Genomic DNA, 21,362 nt, shown 5'->3' on the forward strand with positions numbered 1-21,362 from the left:
AAATAAAAATTCATACAGCAAAAAAAAAGCATTTTACTTAATTTATAAGTATTATTTTAAATAAATATGTCAATTTATTTTTATAATTCATAAATTGAGAATAACATCTTTGGATATTTTTAAATAAAAGAAATTTTTTCTAACTACGCATTAAAAATAAAAGTGTAAAAGTCAATATGGATGAAGAAAGCTTGTCAATATCATGACAACGGATAAATAATACATCTCTTGCGAAAGCGCGATTTCGTTAAACAACTCCGAGATACAATGCTATAATTGAGGAGATCATGCTAGCAAATTAAAAAAAAAAAAAAAAAAAAAAATATATATATATATATATATATATATATATCATGCGGATTTTTATCTATTTTGGGTTTTTCTTTTTTAAATTTTACTAACAGATATTAAATTTATTTATTTTTAATATTTGCCTATTTTAAATTAAAATAAAATCATAAATTTATCTATTAATTTAGGTTCAGTCTTCCTTTTTTATTGGTATTTAATTTAACTTTTTTTATTTGGTTATTTATTTAACCTTTTGATTTAAAGTGTCCTTTTTAAGTTAAATTCAAATTAAAATTAAAATAGTTAAGTCTTTAATATAACTACTTAGGAATAACTTCTTAGTATTTTAATTGTTTAATTAGGGGTATACTAATTTAAAATTAATCAAATTAATTTAGAAATTAAATATAATTACAATAAAATTTAAAAAGTTGTGGCTTTATAATTAAAAAAATAATTATAATTATAATTATAATTATAATTATAATTAAACTTAAATATTCAAGCTAAAGAGGTTCATTAAATGAGTAAAATACTCTTTCAAATAATTTTAGTATATACTAATTTGATTATATTAAATATATAATTTTTAATTTATATAAAAATAGCCATTGAATGGTACAATGAATGGGCTGCAATTTGGTAATTGCTGGGAGTTTCACATTGATTGCATGTGATTCACGGTTAGGTACGAAGCTGGAAATTTCGCATCAATTCATTTACAACATTCCACAAATTTCCACATCATTTTTGTCCCCTTGAATAACTATAAAAAATAAAAATATCATATTAAAAAAACAAATTTAACTTTTGGAAAACCAACTCTATCACTAAAAATAGGAAAGTTAATATTAATTAAAATAATAATTTTTTTCCTTATAATATATTCTCTAGTTATTCTGTTAATAAATCTTATTTTTTAAATATATATTAAATAAAATATATTGTAAATTATAAGTAAATTAAAGAGAAAATGATATTAATTAGGGATGTAAAACTATTTGTAAGTTATTTGAATTTCAATTCGATAAACGTTGGATTCAACCCGACTCGAAATTTAAATTTTATAAAATTCTATTTGTTAAAATTTATGAGTTTGATTTATTTTTAAATTTATAAATAAACTCATTTATTAACTAAACTGATATTATTATTGTAAAAAAAATAAATTTAAATTTTATATATATTTTTATGAATCAAATTTAAATTTTTTAAAATTTAATTTTATATAATTTAATTATATTCTTAAACTTGCATATATTTATATTATTAAAATTTAAAATTTTAGCTTTATAAGTTTATGAATATATTTATTTAATTAAAACTAATTAAAAGTTATTATATATGTAAATAAATTAAATTATTTGTGAACTAATTAAAATTAAACTCGATAAAAACTTGATTCCTTTAAATTTACTTGCTAAACGAGTGAAATTTAAATTTATTAGTATTCGACTCGAATTTTAAATAAATAAGATTTAATTTTAATTTTCTAACTCAAAAAAATTTCTTAAAATTTAAATTCATAAAACTCGGGTTTACACCCCTAAAATTAAGTGAAGCAAATGTATACATAATAAAGTAATGATTTTTAATTTTCTACTCGTGAGTTTGTATAAATAGAATCATCTTATTAAAAAATTACTTTACAAAATGAAAAATAATTTTAAATTGGGAGTTACTTGGGCATCCAACTAACAAATTTAAACGAAAGCATTGGTTGCATAAAGAATTAAAAAATTTTAGTATTTTTATATTCATATAAAAATGAGTTTTTTTTTTTAAATTATAAAAATAATTTTTTAATAAAAGAGTATATAATCTAAATGTATTTTTATAATAATTATATCTAATATAATTATAGGTAAAACGCGTGTCCTCATAATTAATTAAGAAAAAAATAAGGCCAAATTGACATGTGAAACGGACAAAATCCAGAATCTAAAAGGCGACCCAAAGCATGCGACTTGTTTCTGCATTTACCGTTTTACCCTTCATCTTATTTACTAATTAGTTTCCAGCTTACACACGGCACCCACAACTTCGAGAAAATAATGAGATTGTATTTTCACCGACACGGATTCACCGTGTGCGTGTTTTGCGGACATGCATTTTTCAATATTTTGCTACGTAAAACGATTTACCTTTTAAATGTTAATTTAATGAATCCCAATCACAATATTCTGGAAAATATATATTTTTACATGAATTTTCATTTATGTCATATATTTAAAAACTATTTTATTTTTTTTTGTTAAAATATATTAAATTTAAAGATTTTTAGAAGTATTTTTCTAGAATTGTAATTTTTAATAAGTAATATCATAATAATTTTAATATAATAAATAATATATCACATATTTAAAACTCCATTTATTTATTTTATATTTAGAATTAAATTAAATTATTTTTTATAAAATTTTTATTTAAAATAATATATAAATAAATACGTACTCTCATAAAGATAATTTTTATTTTGTACATCCTAATTCTACATAATTATTTTACTAATTAACTTTTTTAAAAAATAAAATTTATTAATTATATTATTTAGTCTACGAGAAAACCTAAATTGTAGAGTAAATGAGAAATTAACACTGTATTAGTTTTAATTGAGCAATGGAGATTTTTTTTTTTATTAAATTGTTGAATTTTGGGATTCCCACTTGCGTTTCTGTTTTCCAGCAAGAAAAAGTCGCATCTCTCCAACGCACACAAAATATAAAGAAAAGATCATCAGAGGGAGAAACTTCTTTGCTATTTCGTGCTTTCCAATTGTCTTCTTTTGGTCATTGTCGCTTGATGATGTGCAGTTTCAGATATTTGGATCGAATACGTTAGTTTTCAATTTTGTGCTGCCGGAGAGTTTTGGCTAGGGTTTGGTGCTTTTGCTGGAGAATTGAATTCAATTGATACCTTTTTTGGTCTTTTGTGGTTTAATTTTCCTGCTGGAGTTTCATTGTTTTGATGATGATAATGGCGGATGGCGGTTCCAGGCTTTGGCCTTCTGGCGAAATTCGGGGTCTTGACGATCTTGATTGCGGCAACGTTGGCGGGGGAGAGAATTTGTCAATTGATGTCGATGACTTGTTTCACATTCTTTCTGAGTCTAATGATCCTTCTCAGGTAGTTTTCGATGCTGCTATTTGATAAAATAAATGGGGGACTTGAAATTTGTGGAAAAAGTCACCTTTCAGTTCTGGGAGTTGGCAGTTTTGCGATTGAATATAATTCGAAGAAACTTTAGTTTTCTCCTTTATATGGTCCAGCCTTAACGTATTTTGGACTTCATTATAGTATGGATAGTTTCATATGCGGATTAAAATTGGAGTTGGTTTCCAGTTTGTGTAGATCGAGTAGGTCAACTTCAACTGTCTCTTCAGCTCTAGCTAGATAATTTTGCATGTTTAGTGGCAGTGTGAACAGGAACTTAAGTTGATGTTTCAAGTTGATCGGGAACAAATGTTTTCTGAATGACTAATTTCAAGCGATTTTGGAGAACTCTGATCTTTCATTGTACAATTAATCAATACAAGATGCAGATTTTTTTTTTTCTAAAAAAGATTTGACTGAACATGGAATAACTTTTCCCTTAGAATTGATGAAATATAGAAACAGGCTTTAGTTGCCTTTTGCTTTCTAGTTACTATTTCTTTGCATCAACAAAATTGCAGTGTAGTCCTGAAGATTTATCATGTAAGAATTTGAAAGATGAATCAGCTATTCATGTTGGCGACCGCAAGAATTTTCAGCTTCAAAATGGTAACGACTTCTTACTGAAATTTGTCTTCGTCAATTGCATTTGAGATAAATAATGGGATAACAATGTGCCCTTGAGTTATTGTGGGGCAGAGATGGAAGATTTTCATAGTATTATTGCTTTATAATATTTCTTCGCTGTTGTACTGTTCAGTTTTCCAGATATCAGATAGACCACATGCATCAGAATCTGAGTCCTTAAGTCCTGCTCCATTTTACCCTTCATACAATTCAGAAGCTTCAGATGTTAGGATTGGAGGTTCAATTCGTTCCCTTGATCATATAGGAAGTTCTGACATGATCTTTGATGGTGTGAAGATGGAATCCGCATCACAAATTAGCTCTCCTATGCATTCCTGCCCCGGAAGTTTCAGAGAGTGGTGTTCTCCTTTTAGCAAGGATCAAGGAGAAAGGAGGGTTGGTGTATTGCAATCTGAGATTCCCAGTTGTAGTACCGCATCTAGTTTTGCTGATGAAGGAGTTAATCGTGTTTTGGATAATACTGGTGTTTTAGGTATCAATCTTCTATTGCGTGAAACTGGAGCTCAATTTGGGCACATGGGAGGGAAAAACGATTCCAAAGGTATGCAAACTCTTCACTTTTTAAAGATTTCTGTTGATTATTATTGTTGTTGTTGTTATTTTATTATTGTGCTTTTGATTTCTTTTTAAGATAGTTCTGATTTAATATTTTTGGCAAGTGCAGATGCTTCACATTGCGTTTATATGGATGGTACACATGAAAAGTTTGGACAGGGTGATGCTTTTATTGGAAAACCCGTGGATGATTTTTGTACATATATGGACATGCCATTTGTGGATGCTGATGTTGCTTCACATAATGAAGTTTCTCCTCAGTCTACCTTTTATTCTAATTCTGATATTAATTCTGAATTAGGTGCCCGTCATCCAGCCATGCAATTTGGTATAGATGCTGATACTACATGTTTTCTTGATTCACCACAGTGTTATTTTGGTCAAGATTTCAGTTTTGAGTTATTGCCTAGCAATGAAGTAATTACTGCTAACATAACAGATGAAACAGGGGAGTTTCGAACTGAGAGTTCATGCTCTGTTTCCGATATTTCAATGATTGATTACTCTGATGTCAAGGGACTGAATTTTAAAAGTGAAGCTAGTAACTGTATGTCACCTCTCAGTGGAAATTTTTCATCTAATGCTGATGATAGACATGTTGATATCAAGTCATCAGGAATGCCATTCAGTTGCATACAGTCAGCCATCAAGGATAGGCAACTGGCTTCCATTGAGGGTGGAATTACTAATGAAGCTGTTGATAGAAAGTTACCTTGTAGTGATGAAACTAGTCTTTTTGTTGAAGAAGAGACAAAGCAATCATCTTCTATGCCGATCCAGAAGCACCTTATCTACATTAAGAATGAGAAAGCATCTAGGAGAGCGGGACTTGATGGAGTTGCTGGTAAAATTCCCCTTAATGGTGCACATTTGCAGTTAAATGCTCCAGTGCAGTACTCATCATGTGTTAACAAATCTAAAATAAACAAGCTGCCAAGTTTTGCTAAGGAGGAAAGAGATAGTAAACTGATTCAACCTATGCACTTGGGTCATCTTTCAAGTATTAGTCCTGAATCATATCAGAATAAGTCGTCTGGTAGCAAATCTAATGTTGATGATGACAATGACCTATGTATTCTTGAAGATATCAGTCAACCCGCTCGCATAAACCATTCTGCTGTGGTTGGAAAGGCTAATACCCTTTTGCAACATTCTGCATATGGTGATTCTGTCCATTATACTGGAACTGGAGGCACAAGGCTTAGGACTAATGACGAGAGGTTCATATTTCGAGCTGCATTACAGGTTAGATGCTGTTGCACTGACTTTTATTTTGGAACTAAAAGTGCCGGACAGATTTGGAAAGGGTTGGCACAGAGTAAATAAAGCTAGTTCATGGTCAGACATTATTGATTTTTATATGAGGAATTATTTATTGTTTGTTGCATAAATGTCTGAAGTATCTGTTGTGATGCTTTTTTACTTTATAACTGATATGTGCTCTGTAGCTGTCTTAACAGAAACAATGAGTAATAAGCATCTGGCATTTGCTTGTTTTATTTGTGTGATTAGGTGCTTTCTCATCATGCATGTTCATTTGGTGTAAGTTCCATTGCCTAGTGCAGTGGTGAAAGTCTTGGACTTGCAAATGAGAGATTTTCAGTTTCAAGGCCTGAAAGAAGTCATTTCAGGCGAACAAATGTCTGTAGAATCCCCTTCAGGTCCCTATTTTGATTAACAATAAGTGTCAGTAACTTTGTCCCCTTGTAGACATTGAGTTTGTCTCTTATTTTTATGAAGTTCTCCTGCAAGATTTAAGTTCGCTTAATTTGTTTGCCTCTTTTGCTTGTGGCCCTTAAATCATTGATTTATTTATTTTGTGGCGGGAGCTTAATAAACTTTGGCTGCATTATAGCGCTTTAGGAGATTTTTGAATTAGTACCTTATTCCTTTGGGTATGTTTTGTTTGTAAATTTAATTCTTACCTTTTGCAATGATTTGAACGTAATTTCTTGGAGATAAATTTGGGAATGCATATTGTTCCATGCATCATCAAACCTTTTTAGTAGGGACTACTTAAAAAGTTTCTTTCATTTCATTTATTTTATTTTATGTGTATTCTTTGATGCTTTTGGTATTGCAGCACCAGTTTTTTGTATTCTATTGAAGATGTATCTTCTTGGTGTCTGTTATAACAGCTGTTGTTGTCAATGAGAATATGATGCGACTAAGCTTGTGATATTCATAACAGGATATTTCTCAGCCAAAATCTGAAGCTAGTCCACCAGAAGGAGTTCTGGCAGTTCCTCTTTTGAGACATCAGGTTTGGATTTTTTCCTTAGTTATCCACATCCTTTGAGCCCCATTTGAGAATTGGGACATGTGGTGATGAGATCCAGTACACTGGCCTAACAACAAAGAAATAACTTCTGTTCCATGAAACAATGAAAAGAAATATAAAAGGAAAATTTAATACAGTGGGGATGCCATTTGCTCAACAAATCATTAGGCTGCATGACTTGTTGTGACAGTACGGTTTAACATTCTGTTTTACTTACTATGGTTAATAGAACAAGATTCTTTTTGATTTCGAGGTCCCATAATCTATTGTTAATTGTGTCCAAGGGAAAATAAAAGGGAAACAGAGTATCAAGCAATCAAATGTAATATCACATTCATGCTGGAGCACATATGACCTATACTAAGTTGGACAGCACATACTCATCCACACAATATCAACCTATTTGAATTCCCAATCTATTTCGCTGTATAATCACAATTTCAGACTAAATCAGCAGTTGGTTTTTGTCAAGTGAAACGCTCTTCTTCATGTGTATATTATTAGAGGGGTCAAATTCTTATTTTTTTGGCTTGTTGTTTTTCCAAATAAATAACATGGAAACAATTGGCATTTCTAGTGTTAATTTTGCTGTTCTCCTTTTGATGGCTGCTTGTTTGTATGTGTGGTGCTTGTACTTGTTAATGAGTTGTCTGGCTACTCTCAAATGTTTCTTGGTCAGCGGATTGCTTTGTCATGGATGATCCAGAAGGAGACTTCTTGCATATACTGTTCAGGAGGAATTCTTGCAGATGATCAGGTGGATTTCCTTACCTTTCAGAGCTTTGATAATACAATTTCAAGACTTATTCTACTTCTGAGCTCATGCAACAAATTCTCTTGTAGGGACTAGGGAAGACAGTATCGACAATTGCTCTCATACTCAAGGAACGACCTCCACCTGTTAAAGTAGTTCCCCAAGTTGTTAAGAAAGAAGAGTTTGAACCTTTAGATTTGGATGTTGATGATGATGATGAGATTATTGAGGTTGATGGAATGGAAAAAGATGCTGAAAGTTGTCGAGTTATGTCAAATCAAAGTTCAAAAATAAGCATGACTTCACGTGAGCAATCTAAGGGAAGGCCTTCAGCAGGAACTCTTGTTGTTTGTCCCACAAGTGTCTTGCGGCAATGGGCTGACGAGTTGCATAAGAAGGTAACCAGTAAAGCTAATATGTCTGTTCTGGTATACCATGGAAGCAATCGAACGAAGGATCCTTGTGAGCTAGCCAAGTATGATGTTGTTCTAACTACGTACTCCATTGTTAGCATGGAGGTGCCAAAGCAGCCTCTCGTTGATGAAGATGATGATGAGAAAGGAAAAGGAGAAGGGGATGATGTAGCATCAGTGAGGCTTACCTCCGGTAAGAAGAGAAAATATCCTCCCAGTTCTGGCAAGAAGGGATCTAGAAATAAGAAGGGAATCGATGCTGCATTCGAGTCTGTTGCTCGACCTCTTGCAAAGGTAGCATGGTTTAGGGTTGTTCTGGATGAGGCCCAGAGCATTAAGAATCACAGAACTCAGGTAGCTAGGGCCTGTTGGGGACTTCGTGCAAAGCGCAGGTGGTGCTTGTCTGGAACTCCTATCCAGAATGCAATAGATGATCTTTATAGCTACTTCAGGTTCCTCAGATATGATCCATATGCTGTCTACACATCATTCTGCTCTACAATAAAGATTCCAATTCAAAGGAATCCGATAAAAGGGTACAAAAAGCTGCAAGCTGTTCTGAAAACAATAATGCTTCGTCGCACCAAAGGTGAGATTCTGTATGAGTTTTTTGGGCACTGACTTCATACACTTGTTAATATTGAATGTATTGTGAATTTGATGTTCCTCGAAATCCACAATTTCTTTTATTATTTGACTTAAACTTTTCAATCTCATTTACTATGACTTCAAATCTAACAAGACCTTTTATGTGTTTTTTTTTTTTAAATATCTCTTTTTGATCTGTTGTTCGCTAATCTTTGTTGAGGCTTGTTGTGCTGCTGGGAACTCTCTGCCTCATTGCTTAATGTTTGGTTTGTATTCCAAATTATTGCAGTCACATCATTTGAGGAAAATTTCTTTGCTGGCTTGAATTATATGGCACATGATTTTCCTCTTGATTGTCAGTTTAATTACTGATATGTTCACTGGAAGGATTAATTTAATTTAGTAATATGCCTTATTGTACATCCTATACCATGCCTCAACAGTCTTCTTGTGTAGTCTGTACTGTAGTCTCTGGAGGTTAAATTTTTTGGCTACTGGATTAGATGGTTTATTCTTGTAGTTATTTTGAAGATGTTAAATGCAAGTATAATGTCTATATCCTGTCAATGTCCATAGCCTCCTATTGTAGACCGCTAGAAGTTTTAACAAAATATATGCACATATTAATATTCTCTGGTCTGTTGAAAAATCTTGGTTGCAGAATGTTTCTTCGTCTGATTTTTGCTAGTTTGACCTTCATTCTAACAGATCATAGAAATCTAGATAGAATGGTGGCAGTTGGTGTGAAGTTTTAACCTACTGTTGTTTGATCTAGGGACGACTATTGATGGCAAACCGATTATTAACCTACCACCCAAAGTTGTAGTACTGAAAAAGGTGGATTTCACGGATGAAGAGCGTTACTTCTACACAAGACTAGAGGCTGATTCACGTGCTCAGTTCAAAGTATGTATTAAATCAATCCATATGTGGATAATATTTTTTATTTTTCTTTTACAGTTCTTTCATTTTATTTCCCCTTTTTTCTGGATCCTGAAACTCCTCCTCCTTTTGATAAAGCTTGTAATTCTGACAGTAATTAAATTATCCTTATTTTTTTGACTTGTGTTTTGACTCCTTATGCTTGCATGATTAAATTAAAAACTTCCTTGACTCTGAACTTGTTTTACTGTTCAGGAATATGCAGCAGCTGGAACAGTCAAACAAAATTATGTTAATATTTTGTTGATGCTGCTGCGCCTTCGTCAAGCTTGTGATCATCCTCTTCTTGTTAGGGGCTTAGATTCAATTTCTTTTGGAAGATCCTCAATTGAGTTGGCAAAGAAGCTCCCTAGGGAGAAACAGACGTGCCTTTTGAATTGCCTAGAAGCGTCTTTGGCAATCTGTGGCATCTGCAACGTTTGTTCTCGTTCTTTTCCTGCTTATGTTTTTAGTACTCTGTTTTCTCTTTCTGCAACTTCAATATTGGAAAGAATCTTTTTAGACTTTTCTTTTAGTGACCGTCTGCCAGGTGTCTGCTGGAATTCATATCTGAAACTTTAAAGAACAATAATTCAAAACAATGAGGCTGTACTTGTGAAGTCAAACATAGGTTTTCTAGGTAGTCTGAATTCATTGAAGTAATACATTCAGTTCCTCTGAATATTAATCCCTGTAGAACTTAGATTCCTACATATACTAATACTAATAGTCTGAAAATTATTTTGGCTACGAAAATGATACTGAAAAAACACTTGGACTTAATAAAAGTTGTAAAATGTATGCAATGCTGCAACAGCTTCCAAAACTTTTGGAACTTACCAAATCCCTGGAACTTGAAACTTACTGAACATCAAGAGAAAAGTGCAACATACCCAAAGGAGAAGTGAGATCAAGCCACCATTTCTACCTAAAATTCATTAGTGATGTCCCTTCTAGGTGCCATTAGGATCTCCATATCAGTTCTACAGTCTACACCAGAATGAAGTATATAATCTGCCTTTCCCTTCTGCTGGAAGGGCTGCCATTAATCATGTTTCAGTTGGAGGATGTAACATCTTATGTTGATGATCATTGATTTGATTTGTCAAAAATGATATGTGAAGCATGTATATGGCTGCTTATTTTTTCATCCGAGGGCCTAAGTTAAAATGTTCTTTTGTTTAGTTGTTGACTGTGATGTGGTTTCAGAAGTAATCACTGATAATGTCAAGTTAGCTAACTATAATGTAAAATATGTGGCTCATCATTTTTTATTGATAGATGCACAGATCTCTGGTTGACATCCATGCAATCTTATATCTGGTTATTGATTCAATGTTATATGAGAATGAGGGTTTTTGCTTTAAATATGGCATGCTTTAATAACCTTCCCTTACAGGTAGTTACAGTGCATGTCTTGTGTTCTCTGTCAGATTGTCTTATTAACTTTATGCCTTGCCAATGCAAATTTTTCATGCTATATGATTTCTGATAGCACATTTGATTTTTCTATAGGATCCACCAGAGGATGCTGTTGTTTCAACCTGTGGTCATGTTTTCTGCAACCAATGTATATCTGAGCATCTCACTGGTGATGACAACCAATGCCCCACATCAAAATGCAAAGTTCGACTAAATACATCTTCAGTGTTTTCCAAAGCCACATTAACCAGTTCTCTCTCTGATGAGCCTGCTCAAGATGGTTCTGGCTCTGATCTTAATGGGGTAACTAACCCTTATACAGATGGTATTACATATGGTTCTTCAAAAATCAGGGCTGCCCTTGAGGTCTTGGAATCACTGACCAAACCACGGGATTGCATATCTATAAATGGTTCCTTACAGAATGGAAATGCCACATGTCCTGATAATTTTTGTGGTTCTGGAAATCCAGTTAATGATAATGTGGATAAGAGAAATTTACTTGTGGATGAAAATGTTAACGGTTCAGTTAAAGTAATTGGTGAAAAAGCCATAGTATTTTCTCAGTGGACAAGGATGTTGGATTTGCTTGAAGCTTGTCTTAAAAATTCTTCTATTCAGTACAGAAGGCTTGATGGAACAATGTCGGTTGTTGCCAGAGATAAAGCTGTGAAGGACTTCAATACAGTCCCAGAGGTTTGCAGGATATCAACTTCTTGAAAATTTTTATCTTGGAAGGATTTTTTTTTTAAAATTCTGAAGTTTGATATCTTTGCTTTGTAGGTGTCAGTTATGATTATGTCTTTGAAAGCAGCTAGTCTTGGACTTAACATGGTTGCAGCTTGCCGTGTATTGCTTCTGGACCTCTGGTGGAATCCTACTACTGAAGATCAGGCAATTGATAGGGCACATCGCATAGGACAGACCCGTCCTGTTACTGTTTTGCGTTTAACTGTGAAAGATACTGTTGAAGATCGTATCTTAGCCCTACAGGTAACATCATTCTTGTACTTTTTCCCCTTTTTGTTTATTATGCAGAAGTTTCTTATTTAATACGAAAAAGCATGATGTAGAGACTTGATGGAATATTGCAATATGCTGTTCTATTTTGCTATTATTGGTTCTTAGGCAGTTATTGGATTGATATCCCAGGGTTAGAGCTCCTAGATAAATTATAATGGAGGGACTTGCGTTTGTCTCATCATTGACCTTTGGCTGCTTGCTTTGAAAAATAAACCTCTAGTGAAGTTAATTAAGTTGTGTTAAGACTATGGTTTGTTCAAATAGCAAGTGAAGTTATTGACTTATTGCAACTTAAAGCTTGTGGTTCACATATTTTTGGCAAGGACTAAAAGAATAAAAAGATATTTGATTTTGGGAAGTTCAGCTGGATCAAGTGGCTAAAATCACGTGGGTGAAACAACTTGAGTTGGGTTTTACCTTTTGGATATTTTTGTTGAAATATCTCATTTTTTATCAATGTGAAGCACGGTTGTGATTATATGGGCTGGATAATGGATAATTCCATGACTATATAGTTTCTTTCTATTTTTTCATGGGTCTAATTTAATATTCAAAGAATCCAACTCATAGACTTTGCTTCTTACCTTTAAACTTATGGAAGGCTGCCTGTATATATTATTATTTCTTGTTTCAAATTTGTTTATTAATGAAAAATTCTTGGGTTTATGCAGGAAAAAAAGAGGGAGATGGTTGCATCTGCATTCGGTGAGGATGAAAATGGTGGTCGTCAGACTCGTTTGACAGAGGAGGACTTGAAATACCTTTTTATGGGGTAAAGGTGGAAGTTTATAGTATGTGGAAGACATTTATTTGCTAACCCAGATACCATATATATTTTCCCCGCAACAACTTGGCTGCCTGCTGCTGTAGCTTTATAACAGAATTGAAACCATAGGCTGATTAGTTTCAGATTGATACCTCAGGGAAGTAGTTCTTTGCAGATCAAAAGAAAAATACATGCATAGATGTCCTCCTTCGATGAAGAAGGTCCATTTTTTTATCCATTTTTTTGGTGGGTCTAACAATTTATTTCCTTTCCATTACCCACCACGTTGATAGGATCTAGATTTCAGAAAGTCTTTTACAGCTATTCAAGATACCGAGTTTGATAGGTATATAATGTAATTTTTTTTTTCCTTTTCAAAAATTTCCCAAGTGTATATGATAGGAGGTTTCATTTTCCTTTTGGGTTATTTTTTATTGAATTCTTACATTGTTTTTCTCCAGTGTACAGGGAAAATGAATTTTTATCCTCTTGGTCTTGAATTAACAGAATCATACATGTAGTTGCCGTACTATAACTTTTTGATGTCGTATAATTGTTTGATATTGTGGATATAAATGCTGTTCAATGGTATAATTTCTTGCAATTGCATTATCTTTTCGATTTAAGTCTTTATTTGCACTGATACATTACCATCTATATGTATGCATGTCTGGGAGTTGCAAGTGGTTTTTATTCTTAGACCCCAAAAAAAGTGGTATTTATTATATATTTTTTCTACTTGGCATAATATTTATAAATGAGTTGTAATAAGTAATGATAAATAAAATAAGAAATAATTAACAAACATAATACTAACATGACAAACCCATAACTATAAGTATATGATACTGAATGAACACCAAATAAAATTGCTATTGAAAAATAAATTCAGTAGCAATAGAAATGCCTATATAAATTGAAAAACATACAAATAGTTGAAAATGAGTAAAGCATTACTTAAAAAAAGTACTATTGATTTGAAGATTATGAACAAAGAATTTTCCTAAATACTTTGATTCCAAATATTACTTTCTAATGTGCCTGACAAATTTAAAAATTAAGAACTAAATGATATAATAATTTTAAGAGTGAAAAATAACAACAAGGTCCCATGGTCTAGCGGTTAGGACATTGGACTCTGAATCCAGTAACCCGAGTTCAAATCTCGGTGGGACCTAAATATATTAAAGTTTTTCTGCTTTTTAGTTTTTTATTTTTTTTTACTCGTATGCAACGATTTGGGCATTTGTATTAACTATATCCGGTCTTCTTATCTATGAAAATTAACGCTCCATTAAAAGTACAAATTTTCACGAGTCATGAACAGAGCTAATTGCAATGCAAATCTCGGTGGGACCTTTTATGTATCCTTTTTTTATGTACTCGTTGCATAAGATGAAGAGACTGGGGAGATAGCTTGGAAAAGCAGCTGACGAGAATGCATACAGCGTTTTGTGCATTTGTATACATCTGGTCTTTTCTTCAATGAAAATTAATATTCCAATAAAAGTATAAACTTTCACGAGTCATGAACAGAGATAATTCCAATGCAAATCTTGTAGCTCAAAAAAATAAAAAAAAGAAAGCAAAATTCTCCTTCACATTTGCTGCGCAACACACTACAGAAATCTCGGCAGGTCTACACAGTCTGAAACAGATGTGAACAATCAACCATCATAAAAAAAGTAATCAGAAGAATCAATTTCCTTGGCATCTATCATTCAACCAAGACAGAATATCACCTCTAACAATTTCAATATTCTCATCAGTCTCACCAAAAAGCAATGAATGCATCATACCATCATAGATCTTGATTGTTTTGTCTTTGCTCTTTGCCTCTTCATACAGAGCTCTACTCACATTTGGATCTGTAACAACATCTGCACTCCCATGTAATACAATAAAAGGAATGCTTATATCACTTAATCTTTTACTCAGATAATCAGTAACTCTCACCAGCTCCACTACAGTTCCCAATCTTGGTTTCCCACTGTATCTCATTGGGTTCATCAGCCCAATTTTCTTCTTCTCCTCAACTTTGATTGACTTGGACAGAACATCTGCAGTTGGTACAATTGGCAAGGTGGGAAAGAATTTTGCAACAAATGATAAAATCTCAGGAATTGGCCACCTGGGTTTCATATTTTCTGAGATTTTACACATGGGTGCAACCAAGATTGCACCATCAAACCCTCTAGGGTTTGAGAGATGAATCAGGAGACAAATAGCACCACCCATTGACTCACCATACAAAAATGAAGGCAACCCATGAAATTCCGGATCTTGCTTTATAAAATTGAAGAAAGAAACGCAATCTTGAATCACAAGGTCGACATTGGGGACATACGCCTTGAGGCCTTGAGATCTACCATGCGCTTCAATATCGATGGCATAGCAAGCAAAACCCTTCTGAGCAAGGAAGATAGCTGTGGACTGAAAGGTCCAGCTGATGTCGTTGCCATAGCCATGAACCATACAGATGACGCCACGTGGTGGGGCGGCGGAGATTGGCAACCACGATCTGGTGAAGAGACAGAGGCCCCTTGGTGATGTGTACAGTGAATGTGATCCTCTGATTCCTTGTTGCTTGTAGTACTCTTCCTCTGGAGTTTTGCCCCAGTAGTGAATTTCGGTTTCAGTTAAGAGATTTTCTTGCTCCTCCATTCTCGGAGAAAGGATTTGGATTTGGGGAATTGTTCTTTCTTTGGGGCGATTTTGTAGTGGATTTTTTGCCTGGTTGTCGTTTGACTTTTCTCTTGAGACCGAGTTGAGTTGGACTCGGTTTTACGACTCAGTCGATTCCTAAATTTTTGGTTAGTCCTTAATGCCCTTAGCCCTCTTGCCACTTTGCAGCCATGGCTTTATGAAAATATTGGGCAAGAACTAATGTAGAAGGGAAGGCTTCACTTCTTTGAAGTGTGCTTTCCTCCACAAAGTCTCTTGTGCTTGCACATATTTGAGGCAACTTCTATTGGAACATTGAATTAGGGATGACAAAGAGTGAAATATTTTCGGATATAAATTGTATTGAGATAGATGTAAATAATAAAAAATGGGATTTAAATTTAAAAATTTAATACTCAGTGACGAATTCAAACTTTAAAGTGTTTTGATTTATCTAAAATTTAGAACTAAACACAATTTCAAAGTCCGAACATCTCTTTTATAAAGCTACAAACTTTAGTCCTTTCTAATACCCAATAGGATGAGGTAGGAGCAGATAGCTTTTATGTGGAATATAGCCTTCTTTTTTATGGCTAATTACAGGTTCATGGAATTGCTTGAAGTTGAAGCAGCGAAAAGAGAAAGATAAAGGAAGTTCAAAGGAAAAGAGGGCATGGAACTAACCAGAACTAAATATATGGAACCTCGTTCAATTTAGTATAATCTGTTATTCATTAAAATTTATTAAATAAAAAGCAAGCTATATATAGTGATCTCACAGGCATGGCTGAGCAAACATACTAAACCATGGTTGCCTGAAATCCTGAATTCTCACCAACTTGCAGGCAATACCTATTACAAGAAGATAATCATATGTCTGAAAGAGAACACTTGATCTAACTTATTTTCTTTAGCAAACTCTTTTGAACTCATATGAAACAAAATTTGAAGTTCAATGGCATAGGCCTATTCATGGATTGATATTTCGGAAGAGGCCAATCAATATGTTGTCGAGAAATGCTACTTCTATAATGCTTGAACCGTTGATCAAAGTGATAGTTGACAAGTGTTTGATATCTCTTTCTTGTTGGTCGAGAAAGCAGAGGTGCTGGAGGCAACAAGGGCCTAATAATTGGTGTCTCGGGCAGATTTAAGGGTTTCGGTTCTGTTACTACCAGAGGGAGATATATTGCCTTTTGAATGTCTTGAATCATTTCTGTGTTGGAATCATATCTATTCGTAGAATAGAAAAACATTTCAAATACTTTCAGACATGACAAGTGGAGTTGTCTGATCTGTTTTGGTAATTCATTAAAGCCATCCATTAGAGCTTCTTGTATGAACTCTCTTCTCTTTTCCTCAAGCATCTTTTTGGTAATTGCTATTGAATCTTCAAGTTCTAATCCCGGATTCTTTTCCAAATTTAGCAAAACAAAGTTTATTTTGCCTTCTTTTTGTTCCTTCTGTTGATTATTGAACAACAAAATTATCCTCCAAACTTGGAGTTGATGATGAGAGCAAATATATCAATATCATGAAATATGCAAGTAAAAAATCTACCTCATAACTCTGTAAATCATTCAACAAACGAGGGATAATCATAAGCAGTTTGGTAATGGCTTCATATTGGGGTGGCTTCAGTTTGTGAGTTGGTAAACTTGTGTTCAAGAAATAGGAAGCTGAAAGAACCACGATGTGCGTAGCAATAGATGTCATGCCAGTTTCAAGGTAATCGTCTGCTGATGGTATGAATCCACTTCTGCTCCATTTAGCTTCCATAAACCATGCATCGAATGTTTCATACCACTTCACATATAAGAATTAACTTTGTCAATATTAATGGACAAAGCAGGCAAGATTGCAAACTATGTAAAAAAAACCTTTGAAGCTTAAGCTTACTATATATTGAAGGCTGGCTGTTATATCATCATTTCCTACTTGTTGGAGGTATTTTGCAGCCATTTCTCTCACAAGATCATCAAGGACATCAAAGATAATCTTACTATGGCCTTTCAAGCCTTTAGCATCCCATCTGTCAAATTCATCAAGAAGAAAACAAGAGAGAGAGAAGGTGATCAAATTAACTATTCTTAATATTTGTCTTACTGATCTGTATAATGAACACAGTAAGGTACTGGGATACCTTCTAACTGCATCTGTGAGTTTTTCCAACTCATCTATGGAACCTTCTGCATCATAAAAATCATCAGCAACTGTGATAATTATTCCACTCTTTGCAATTATCATTCGCAGATCAGAATCTAGAGGCAATGAAGTACTAGCAGCCACACCAAAGTAACAATATGTTGTTTTCTCTCGAGCAAAGCCCATGTCAGTTAGACCCCAGCTTTTGGACCACCTGTCACATTAAACCAAGATGTGATTTATTACTAATTAATATTTTTTAAAAATATATATATTTATACCTATAAATTTTAGCAAATTATCTCCAAAAATTAAGAAATTTGTAGTTATAATCTCATCAAAACAAAATGAACTATCTATACCTTTTCAGCTCTTCCAATTCTTGTTTATAAATCGACTGTCGAAGCTCGTAGTTTTTTATGGCAAGTTGTATTAACTTGTCATTGTAAAGACTTGAAAACCTTATGAAGGAGGCTTTTTCCATCCATAGAGCATTAATATTCTTTTCTTCAATCCACATCCTGTGGTCTAGGTGTTCTAATCGAGCTAGCCATGGAAATCTCAACTCTTGCTTGATCTGTGTGATATTTTGCACAATTGCAACATAAAAAAAAAGTTTGTGAAAAATAAAAATTATCATTGCCACTTAGTTTACAAGACGATTATCTTTGCTAGAGACAACATTTTTTTCACTTTTATAAAAATTGGTCTAAAATAGAGATTATAAATTATTATTTTATTTATTTTAATTGTAATAATAAATTATAACAAATTATAACACAGTGATTTATAAGATTATAATTTTATAAAAGCTGTTAGAATTTAATATTTACATTTATTAAAAATGATTTATGTTGTGCGAGTTTAGTGAATTACCATTGTTTGAAAATTAGGGAATGGAAAATCTTTTTGGTCTTTGGTTATGCATTTCTCTAGTAAATTTCTTGAAAAAGATTTAGCCTCCTCAAGTTCATATTCCCCGGGAAACATAAGATCGGTGGCCCTGTGAACATTAAGCATTACACTTGAAAAGAATTCCTGATTGTTTTGGATATGAGCTTGAATTTCCTCATCAAGTAAAAACCAACAAAACATCCCTGAAAATCCACACACAAAAAAATGGTAAGTTGATAAGAGAAGAAATTAACAAATAATCCTTGCAACTGGGTCTAGAAGTCATACATGGTGATACGTTATATCCATGCATCCGAAGAAGCCAAAATGCCAAAGAATCTCTGTACAGCTTTGATGCGAGAACAACTAAATTGTTTGATTTTGCATTTGATTCTCGGTTCATGTAATTCCTACACAATTAATTTGAAACAAAATGTCAGTGGTCAAGCAGTAAGGAGATAGCGAAATTCTTATCTAAACTCAGTTCATCATAAATTCAAAATACAGAAAAATGGGTTCCATGCAAAGCAATAATACATATGATAGGATATAAATCACCTGTAAACATGTTCCAATACTTCTTCAATCTCTTGCTTGAAATGTTCAGCCAAACCCAGCCTTTGTAATTGGTTGACCATGCAAAGCTTTATTAGCTCTTCATCCATGGGATATGTTGGTGGAACTCCTTCAAAGGAAAGATAATTTCCACTTAGGTGATATAGAGAGAAGAAAAAAAAAGAGAGAAAAATGAAGGAAAAAATGAGCATGAGATGAAACATATGAGAAAAAAAAAAGTTGAAGAAGGAAAACATTAGTTAGTCACCTCCATGAGGACATTTTTCAACGAGAGTTTGAAGGTAACGTAAACAATCTTTGTTTCCGGTAGCCATGAAAGCACATGCAGTAGCTGAAGGAGAATCGAATAGCGAACCATTATTACTCAAGTGCTTAGCCACATGTTCTTGGTCAATATTGTGGAGAGGCAAGGCTTCAAGATAAGTTAACAATGGAGGGTAAGAGCACTTGTCAACCAGCTTCTCCCTGTTAAAAGGAAATTAAATACTGTCTTCAAATCTCTCATCATCCTCATTTTTTTTCTTTTTGAGATACCTGACTTGTATCAAACTCGTGGAGGACCCAAGAAATAGAGTGTGATGTGTGACTATGATATTCAAATTGGTGGTCTCAAGCTTTGTTTCAGTGTAAGAATAATCTTGAGCTTTGTTTCTTAATATTATAGTTTTAGCTTTATTATTTTAATTAGTTTGGAGTATTAAAATTTTTGTTTTTCTACAGTAATTGGTAATAACGACATTTAAACTTTATAAGTATTATTTTTCTACTATTATAAGATGATGATTCAACATTCAAAGAGAATTACCTATCAAGAATTTCCTGCCTTCTATATAATATATCCATCACTGCTCCCTGTAAGTTGTCTGGGAAGCTAATCTCTAGACCATTTGCATGTGCAAGCTCAAGCATTGCAGGCAAAATTATGGCCAACCACCGTGGACACCACTCGTGTATTTCTCTTGTAATAAGCTTCTCTGCATTAGCCTCAATAAATGCAATACCTCTATCAATCAATAGTTGTCCAGCATTCCATCTTTGTAATGCAACCATGCAAGCGATGGTCGCCGGAAGGCACTCAACAGTGGGCATGCCATGGGAGTCACACTCACCCCAAAATCCATCTTCTTTCTGGTTGTTGAGCACCCAATCCAAGCAATTCTTAAACATGGGCTGCAAAGGGTCGCCATTATCGGCAGGAACCATGGCTAACCATGCAGTGTTATAAGCAGAGCTGGCGATGAGAGAATAAGGATCATCATCCATGGCTAAGAACACCTCTTCCTTAACCTTTTGAACTGAAGCATTAATGGAAGCTTGCAAAGATTCCATAGTATATAATATCCAAGGAGAAATATTATATTAAGGAATTATTGTTGTGTAATTTGCTTGTGTTGAATGGAAGTGTCCCTTACTCCCTTTATATAGAAGGAGACCTTGAAGAGAAGGGCCACTACAAAACGGTGACGTCGCATCCTCATTGACTACAATCTTTGACTATAAATCTAGATGGCTTATTTTAAAAAAAAAAAATCTTTATTTTAGATTTATAATGATATCAGGTCTGAATATACTACATATCTTCCCATAAAGGCGACGGGCATTTTCAGCATTTGTTGTGTTACTGACTCCCAATTCCACGCATGGATAGTAACCAGTGATCAATGAAGGAACTTGTTTTCCAACGATTCACATCTCAAATGAGCCCAAAAAATTAAAAAAAAAAACAAAAAAAAATCTGCATCAACTAATTAATATAAAAAAATTAATTAACATATTTTTTTGTAATTTTAATAAATTAAATAATGAATTTTTTAAATTATAGAAATTAAATAATAAAATATTTAATTATTAAAAAATTAACTAATATATTTTTTAAAATATTATAAATATTTTAATATATTATTTAAAATTAAAAAAAATTCTATATATTATAAATTAAATAATAATTTTCTCTTAACATTGTAAAATATTCTAAATAAATAAATATAGTTTTTTTTTTATCAGTCTTTATCCAATAATATTAACTATTTTTATAAGCCTTAATAATTTTACAGAGCAGTAGCGACTCCGATTGGATGGCTGACCCGGCCTCAATGCACGTGGCAGCTGACGACGACATTTAACAAATTTGCATGCATCAGAAAACACGCCATTAGTGGTCCAGGACAGTTGTGGTCGTGATTCTTTATAGTTATTATTATTATTATTATTATTATTATTATTAACTTTATTCCCGAGATTGACGTACAATGCTCAATAATTTTCAGT

The 21,362-nt window shown here is 33.2% G+C and overlaps 3 protein-coding genes and 1 non-coding gene across 6 annotated transcripts; 2 read left to right on the top strand and 2 right to left on the bottom strand.

The window, feature by feature from the left end:
• The first annotated feature begins 2,950 nt into the window (after nt 1-2,950).
• On the top strand, nt 2,951-13,269 carry LOC110605713 (helicase-like transcription factor CHR28). 3 transcript variants are annotated; one of them, XM_021744364.2, is made up of 12 exons: nt 2,952-3,417; nt 3,966-4,053; nt 4,205-4,633; nt 4,757-5,892; nt 6,839-6,910; nt 7,608-7,685; nt 7,772-8,684; nt 9,459-9,589; nt 9,821-10,042; nt 11,120-11,722; nt 11,810-12,019; nt 12,721-13,269. In XM_021744364.2, the coding sequence occupies exons 1-12, from the start codon at nt 3,259-3,261 to the stop codon at nt 12,823-12,825; spliced, it is 4,146 nt and encodes a 1,381-aa protein (XP_021600056.1). In that variant the 5' UTR covers nt 2,952-3,258; the 3' UTR covers nt 12,826-13,269. The 3 variants fall into 3 exon arrangements, with proteins under 3 accessions (XP_021600057.1, XP_043808686.1, XP_021600056.1); XM_021744365.2 differs by lacking the exon at nt 9,821-10,042 and having other exon boundaries at nt 2,951-3,417; XM_043952751.1 differs by lacking the exon at nt 6,839-6,910 and having other exon boundaries at nt 2,951-3,417.
• A 651-nt stretch (nt 13,270-13,920) lies between these two features.
• Nucleotides 13,921-13,992, top strand: TRNAQ-CUG. Its single transcript has one exon. It is a non-coding gene; the product is annotated as a tRNA-Gln (tRNA).
• A 347-nt stretch (nt 13,993-14,339) lies between these two features.
• Nucleotides 14,340-15,669, bottom strand: LOC110605413 (caffeoylshikimate esterase). The gene has a single exon (XM_021743995.2). It carries the CDS (start codon nt 15,477-15,479, stop codon nt 14,514-14,516), a length of 966 nt encoding a protein of 321 aa, XP_021599687.1. The 5' UTR covers nt 15,480-15,669; the 3' UTR covers nt 14,340-14,513.
• Nucleotides 15,670-15,915: 246 nt separating this feature from the next.
• LOC110605412 ((E,E)-geranyllinalool synthase) lies at nt 15,916-20,470 on the bottom strand. Its single transcript, XM_021743993.2, has 10 exons — nt 19,900-20,470; nt 19,342-19,559; nt 19,077-19,203; nt 18,807-18,928; nt 18,501-18,721; nt 17,987-18,201; nt 17,623-17,838; nt 17,379-17,511; nt 17,040-17,285; nt 15,916-16,942 (listed from the first exon to the last, which is right to left on the bottom strand). The coding sequence occupies exons 1-10, from the start codon at nt 20,421-20,423 to the stop codon at nt 16,409-16,411; spliced, it is 2,556 nt and encodes an 851-aa protein (XP_021599685.1). The 5' UTR covers nt 20,424-20,470; the 3' UTR covers nt 15,916-16,408.
• Nucleotides 20,471-21,362: the final 892 nt, after the last annotated feature.

This window comes from Manihot esculenta, chromosome 17 (genome assembly GCF_001659605.2).
Source record: "Manihot esculenta cultivar AM560-2 chromosome 17, M.esculenta_v8, whole genome shotgun sequence".
Taxonomy (NCBI): domain Eukaryota; kingdom Viridiplantae; phylum Streptophyta; class Magnoliopsida; order Malpighiales; family Euphorbiaceae; genus Manihot; species Manihot esculenta.